The sequence below is a fragment of the Cibotium barometz genome, chromosome 4 (assembly GCF_041138505.1).
Source record: "Cibotium barometz isolate CiBa-2024 chromosome 4, ASM4113850v1, whole genome shotgun sequence".
Classification (NCBI taxonomy): domain Eukaryota; kingdom Viridiplantae; phylum Streptophyta; class Polypodiopsida; order Cyatheales; family Cibotiaceae; genus Cibotium; species Cibotium barometz.
The window spans coordinates 45,363,033-45,370,163 of record NC_141049.1 but is presented as its reverse complement, the minus strand read 5'-3'; the positions used below and the strand labels follow the sequence as shown (position 1 = coordinate 45,370,163).

At 42.0% G+C, this 7,131-nt stretch overlaps 2 protein-coding genes across 5 annotated transcripts in view; both read right to left on the bottom strand.

Annotated features, from left to right (window-relative positions):
• Nucleotides 1–1,016: 1,016 nt before the first annotated feature.
• Nucleotides 1,017–2,848, bottom strand: LOC147639307 (uncharacterized). The gene is made up of 2 exons (XM_086789857.1): nucleotides 2,712–2,848; nucleotides 1,017–2,603 (listed from the first exon to the last, which is right to left on the bottom strand). Exon 2 carries the CDS (start codon nucleotides 2,206–2,208, stop codon nucleotides 1,660–1,662), a length of 549 nt encoding a protein of 182 aa, XP_086645983.1. The 5' UTR covers nucleotides 2,209–2,603; nucleotides 2,712–2,848; the 3' UTR covers nucleotides 1,017–1,659.
• A 2,057-nt stretch (nucleotides 2,849–4,905) lies between these two features.
• LOC147639306 (uncharacterized) overlaps nucleotides 4,906–7,131 on the bottom strand; it is a 2,960-nt gene continuing 734 nt past the window's right edge. The window contains exons 2-6 of one of the 4 annotated variants that reach the window (XM_086789841.1): nucleotides 7,001–7,131; nucleotides 6,080–6,174; nucleotides 5,947–6,004; nucleotides 5,492–5,822; nucleotides 4,906–5,333 (exon numbers count right to left, since the gene is read on the bottom strand). The exon at nucleotides 7,001–7,131 is cut by the window's right edge and continues 63 nt beyond it. In XM_086789841.1, coding sequence (XP_086645967.1) covers nucleotides 5,325–5,333; nucleotides 5,492–5,822; nucleotides 5,947–6,004; nucleotides 6,080–6,174; nucleotides 7,001–7,131 — 624 coding nt within the window. In that variant the 3' untranslated portion in view covers nucleotides 4,906–5,324. The remainder of the gene's footprint in view (nucleotides 5,334–5,491; nucleotides 5,823–5,946; nucleotides 6,005–6,079; nucleotides 6,175–7,000) is intronic. The other 3 variants (XM_086789822.1, XM_086789832.1, XM_086789849.1) reach the window with 3 other exon arrangements.

The window sequence follows — 7,131 nt, the reverse complement described above, 5'->3', positions numbered from 1 at the left end:
CATGCCAAGCTTCGTATAGAGTAGTAGACTACAAGGCCATAGTGGGACACCTGTTGAGTACATATGCAGCACACATGACAGCCTCAAGCCAAAACGCATGACCATACATCGTGCCATCTCCATAAGTGACCTATTTTTCCTCTCAACAACACCATTTTGCTAAGGGGTATACGGCACTGTACATTGGTGTTCTATCCCACGACTAGCCAGAAATGCATCAAACTCTTTAGACATGTACTCCCCCCCTCGATCAGAACGGAGGGTGCCCACAGTACAATTGGATACATTTTCAACCATAAGCATAAACTGTTTGAAGCACAAAAACACTTCAGACTTTACCTTCAGTGGATATACCCATACATGTCTTGAGTAATCATCAATGAAAGTCACGAAGTACAAGTGTTTACCAAATGACGAAGTTTGCATAGACCCACATACATCACTATGTACAAGTTGCAATTTGCGAGTGGCCCACACAGAACCATCCTCGGAAACGCAGAACGCTGCATTTTGCCCAAAATACAGCCTTTACAAACATGTTTCAATGGTGCCTCAAGACGGGGCAATGAAGCAACCATATCAAATTTCTGCAAACGCAACAAACTAGCAAAGTTCATATGACCAAAACGAGCATGCCATAGTTTTGCATTTGAAACTGCCTTTTCATCAGAAACTGCATTTGCTGAATCTTCCACACACTTGTCATAAGAATTGAGCCTATACAGCCCACGAAACAAGGTGCCAGATACAATAATCGTATCACCAGAAGTCAAATCATGAACACTACATCTGTCATCCACAAATTTGACTACAAGTCCAAGTCTAGCAAGCGCAGAGACAGACAATAGATTCTTCTTTATCCCTGGCACATACAAAGCATCTAAAAGTGTGAAAGCGTTGCCATTTACAGCAATAAGCATAATTTTACCAATGCCCTTCACTGGATAAGAAGCATTATTGACACATGTGACAGTATCCCCATTAGGGACAGCCTCAAGACAAGTGAACATATCATGATGCGAGGTAATGTGCTTCGTAGCACCACTGTCAAAATACCATACATCAAAGTCAACAGAAACTGCCAAACATGCATCATGTACACATGGGTCATACTGGCAATACATGCTAAACGCCCATTCTGTATCCTGCACAACATTTGCAGAATCTGCATTTGTAGAAGCATCCGCTATTGTGGCTGCATTTGACTCTTTCTTCTTTGCCTCTTTAGCCTTTAGCTTAGGGAAATTCTTAATGACATGATCAATTGCCTTACAATAGTTGCACCTGATCTTTTTCTTGCCTTTATCAAGGACCTCTTATGAGCCTAAAGTGCCCGGCCATAGCTTAAGTGAGTGTGAACACTTATGGCCATGTATATAAGTGAATTTCTCTCATAATACATTAGAATATTTCGGAGGTCATTTGGAGGACCTTTTAGAAGAGAGAAAATAGAAGTAGACCAATGAGCAAGCAGGCAATGTAATGTTAAAAAATAGCTATATTCAAATAAAAAAATTTAAAAACTTTAACCTAGCCTTCTCAAACTTATTGTTGCTACTTGTGGAAGGAGAAGAAGTTGCAGACTTATTAATAGGAGAAGAAACAATGGAAGGGGCTACCTTACCACTGCTTCTCTGCTGGGCAGCAATAAATGCCTCATCAACTGCACGCTGCCACCCTGTTTTGTCTAGACTGCGCTTCTTGCAAGAGCTTGTTGACTAAAGTATCATACTTCACAACATCCGGTCTGTCCTCAGTAACAAGTCTCCACGTGGAAGCAAAAGTCTGATATGACTCAGGTAAAGCATCAAGAACAATCTGCACAAGAGAATGATCAGGAATAATCTCACCTGCAGAAATCAACTGTTCCTTGAGATCTTTAATCTCAGCAAGAAAAACATTCATGTCATCATCTTCCTGCATAATCTTCGATTCTAGCTCTTTATGCAGGTAAGAGATTTTTGCCTCGTTACGACCTGTATACAAACCAGCTAGAATATCCCAAGCCTGTTTTGCTGTTTTAGCTGAACGAATATGTGGGGTGATGTTACGTTTGATAGAAAGTGCAATCAAGGCATGAGCCTGCGCATCTTTACCATCCCAACGAGCTTGTTCAGCAGTGGGTAAAACAGTAGCAACGGTAGAGCTGCTAGAACCTGCAATATCCTCAACAGATCCTACATCCACAGAACCTGGACGTACATCCATACCCTGCACAATGTTCTACACTCCTTTTGCAACCAAAACATGCTGCATCATGTATGCCCAAAGTGGGTAGTTGCTATCTCCATCCAGTTTGTCATCAGCAGACAACATGCGAAATACATCATTGCTGTTATCACCCATGGCCACTGACTGAAACTGATGCAAAAGCTACCTGTAATGAAGCAAAGACTGAACAGAAAACAACTCGTGCTATGTAGCACGGTCCACAATAGAATACGTATGCCTGTTTTGCAGAAAACTGCACTATCGAAATTTCTGCACAAAATGACGAAAACACCTATGCAGAACTTGAAATGCAAAAACGAAGCCCGAAACGACCTCAGATGCAATTTCTGAGAACACCAAGCCCTACCAGCTTGTTTGCAGCGTATAGGGACCTGCAAAAACGAAGCCCGAAACGACCTCAGATGCAATTTTTGAGAACACCAAGCCCTACGGGCTTGTTTGCTGAGTACAGGGACCTGCAAGCGCTCGTGAAAGCTCACCTCAATCAGAGAACGTGAGTCGGAGGGTGCTGGCGGGGTAGCCCTGAGAGCCAATGCGTGCTCAACTGTCTCCATCCAGTTTGTCATCAGCAGACAACATGCGAAATACATCATTGCTGTTATCAGCCATGGCCACTGACTGAAACTGATGCAAAAGCTACCTGTAATGAAGCAAAGACTGAACAGAAAACAACTCGTGCTATGTAGCACGGTCCATAATAGAATACGTATGCTTGTTTTGCAGAAAACTGCACTGTCGAAATTTTTGCACAAAATTATGAAAACACCTGTGCAGAACTTGAAATGCAAAAACAGAGCTCGAAACGACCTCAGATGCAATTTCTGAGAATACCAAGCCCCACGGGCTTGTTTGCAGAGTATAGGGACCTACAAGCGCTCGTGAAAGCTCACCTCAATCAAAGAACGTGAGTCAGAGGGTGATGGCGGCATAGCCCTGGGAGTCGATGCCTGCTCTGATACCAATTGTTGGAATTAGGGTTGCAGGAAAGCACACAAAGCTTGGAGAAGAAGAAGCAAGAATGCACACAACACACAATGTATTAGATTGTGTCAATGTACAAAAGATAAGTTAGCCCTAGAATGATGGGCGTATATACAAGCCGGGGGAAAAAACCTCCTAAAGAGGAAAAAAGTGCTCCGGCGGTCTTAAGTGTGTTCACACACATCATTGCCTATATATATGGCAACAAGACGATATTTTAGTTTGATGAAACAGCCAATTTAGGATGTCATGATCCTCTGTCTTAACCTGTAAACATACAAGTAGCATAAGTAGATCTTTAATAGTGAACCTAATACACATAACATAAGTAGATATATGTTTCAAAAAATCATGTACCTCAAATGATCCTAACAACCATATATTTTTCTCTGATTGCACACTGAAATACTTTGAGTTATCTTCTATCATGGATAGATCACAGACTACAAGAGGTAAATCTAGGAGATGAAAAGGAAGAAAAGCATGTGAAGATTAGTCTGGAACTGGAAGAAGAATTTAAGCAAGAGTTGGTGTCCTTACTGAAAGAATACTAAGATGTCTTTGCTTGGTCGTACGAGGACATGGAGAGCATTGACCCTAAATTCTTCTAACACAGCATCAATTTAAGAGGAGTTATACCAGTCAAACAGCAGAGGTACAGAATGAACCCCAACTATGACAAACACGTCAAAGAAGAAATTGACAGACTACTAAGAGTAGGTTTCATTGTGCCAGTAGAGAAAGCTACTTGGATATCCCCAATTATGGTAGTTCCAAACAAGAACATGAAAATCAAAATCTGTGTGGACTACCACAAGCTGAATGCTGCAACTACCTCCGATCTCTTTCCACTCTCGTTTACGTACTCTTTGCTGGATGAGGTAGTTAGAAAGAATGGTGCAAGAGATCTTCTATGATTACTTGACAGACTTCATGAAAGCTTTTATAGATGACTTCAGTGTGTCTCTAGATGGGTCAAAGCACATCTATCATTTGAGAGTGTGTCTACAAAGATGCAGAGATACAAGGCTTAAGCTAAATCCAACCAAATGTGCATTTACAGTGAGATCAGAAATACTATTACGACACATTGTGTCAACCCAAAGACTAGCCATACATCTTGCTAAAGCAGCAGAGGCCATATCCAAGATGTTTGCTCCTCATAATATTAAGCAACCAGAGCGGTTTTGTAAGGTTAAGTGACATGCTAGATTCTTAAAATATTAGCACATGCGACTAACCCATTGTAAGCACTTTACCAAGAAAGATGCAAAGTATGAATGGAGTCCGAAGTGTCAAAAGGCATTCCAATGGCTAAAGAGCATGGTGTCAACTGCACCAATAATAACCACCCCAAACTGGAATGAAATGATCCATGTGTATGTAGATGCTTCGGACAAAGCAGTGGGTAGTGCACTGATGCAGGAGAAGCAAGAGGGGTATATGCAACCCATCCATTATGCTAGCAAAGCCCTCACAAGGACAGAAAGGAACTACAGCACAACAAAGCGGGAAGCTCTCTCAATGATTTATGCTGTGAGCAAATTCCAACACTATCTATATAAAAGCCAATGTGAACTCAAACAAGTGCGTGTTAGTCCAGGCAGGTGACCAGCTCCTTGAGCTTAGAAAAGAATTATTGCCAAATGCTACTTCAGGCGATCAGTGGTAGTGGCATTTTCACAGCTTAAGTTTCAAAAAAATTAGAATCTATAATCATCTATAAAGAGTCACTCAGGTTTCTAAAGAACGCACTCATGTGAATGTTCACAAATGATGAGCGGCGTTGAATAGAGTGGGGACTTCTGAAGAAAGTATCTAAAGACGAACAACAGCCAATTAGATTAGCAAGATGCTTGTGACAATGGCTTCACTCAAATGCAATTGGAAGCACCACTGAACAAAATGACTCTCACAAAGCTAAGGATGTTTATGCATCAATGCCTGCCCTTCTTGAAGGAGATTTTCCAGCCATCGATTAAGCTTGGATGAGAAATTTTGCCCGTCCATAGCCCACGCATCTCCAATGAGATTTTTCAGCCATGGATTTAGCTTGGACCAGTAATCTTGCCCATCCATAGACCACCCATTCAGTTTCATACGGTCCATCCTTAAACAGGCTAAATACTGATGGGTTAATAAAAAGAAATATTGCTCAAAAAAACAATAAGAAAACACTAGTACTGTGCTGCACTATCAAAGGCATCTCCTTGGAATGGGACAGACAGTAGCACATGCCACTTTGCAAGTTGATATAAACGCATTGAAAAACACTAACCTCCTTGAAAGAATGGCCCTCATGTGGAGGGCTGAAAAGAGATGAGTAGAAGACTGGGTTGTAGATGGAGCCACCCAAAACTTCATCACGGACTGATGACTGACGCGTTGTGCATGGACTGGAGGCTGGACTAGAAAATCCAAAAGTCGTGAATCGTGCCTTCAGATCAACAGGCTGATATACGCCTCCCTGGTCTGAACCCAGCCTATACATTTGGAGCCACAGGAAAGCAGACGAGAATCGTACAAGAAATCCTGCTATTTGCATCCAAAGGACCAGCCGCAGAGAAAATGCTGTGAACTTTCCAATGTTTGAATCAAGCGGAAGTTGCCTGGAGCAAAAAACAAACATCAACTTCAGTTAAGCTTAGAGCACGTAAGCCATTGCGTTACTGTAAGATGATAAGTACTCCAAATCATATGCAACACCGAGGAACCATAAGCCAATACCCTTACCTTCCTAAAAACCTCCTGGAATCACTAAGACTTGGATCCTTGGCTCCTCCACATAGCACTGCACATTGCCCAGCTAACTCAACCTCATGCCACCATAATGGGACAAACTCCCTATGCTACCCAGCTCTCCTACCTGTGCTATTGTCTAGCCATCGATCCCACGATGTTGGAGAGTAGCTCTGCTCCCACGTGCAGTCAGCAATTAAGCTTTGACCTCCTCCATCTTTTCTGATCATGTATGTATCATGCATGCATGTGTGTGTGTGTGTGTGTGTGTGTGTGTGTGTGTGTGTGTGTGTGTGCGCGTGCGTGCGTGCATGTGCATATAACATATGTATGTATGTATGTGCATGCCATACGTATGTATGTATGTATGTACGTGTGTGTATGTAATGTATGTATGTATGCACAAATATGTGTATATGTATTTATACACACGCATACGTATATGCATATATATATTCAAAGAGACAGATCGATGGATAGATCAGATAAGGTGGGTGGTCATGTAACCATCCAGAACCAAACCTGTATCTACACACACACATATGCATAAATATCACGAGGAAAGCACTTGACACACTCAGCAACCCAAACACAGGCCCAACAACTCCAGACCACCCTTGAGCATACTCACATCCTTGGCATGGAGCAGGTAAGGGATAGGGTTAATACTCCATGGGTGATGCAAGGTGTAATGTGGGTAAGCAATTGGCTATTGAAGAGTGACTTGATAATCCCATCATGGACAGTTACTAAGAGGTCCTGATATAAGTGAGTGGGTGTGTAGTAATTGAGTAATTAGCCCATGAGAGTGATAGCAGATAGCCGGCGGTTGCCTGCATGGTATGAGATGTGACTAGTAGTCATCTGCAGCTAACATGGTCTATCCTTATCTCTCCTCAAAAGAAAATTGGTAGACTAATTCAATTTTTTTGTAAATAAATGTGAGAGGATGCATCAATATTTTTTTTTTAAAGTAATGCCATCATGCATCTTCAATCACAATGCACTACCACTACTAGTAACCACATTCAAAAAACAAGCTGTGTACCTTATCTCAACCGAGAAGAGGACAAACCATGTGATGTCAAGGAGGAACGCGCAAACCAGTAAAACCGCATACGTCCTGCCTAGCACCTGGCTCCCACTCTCTATGGCAACAAGGGCAAAGAGTGCAATAGC

What these genes read in the sequence shown, in the direction of transcription:
- LOC147639307 (XM_086789857.1), bottom strand. Translation starts at nt 2,208, where the DNA reads ATGGATGTACGTCCAGGTTCTGTGGATGTAGGATCTGTTGAGGATATT.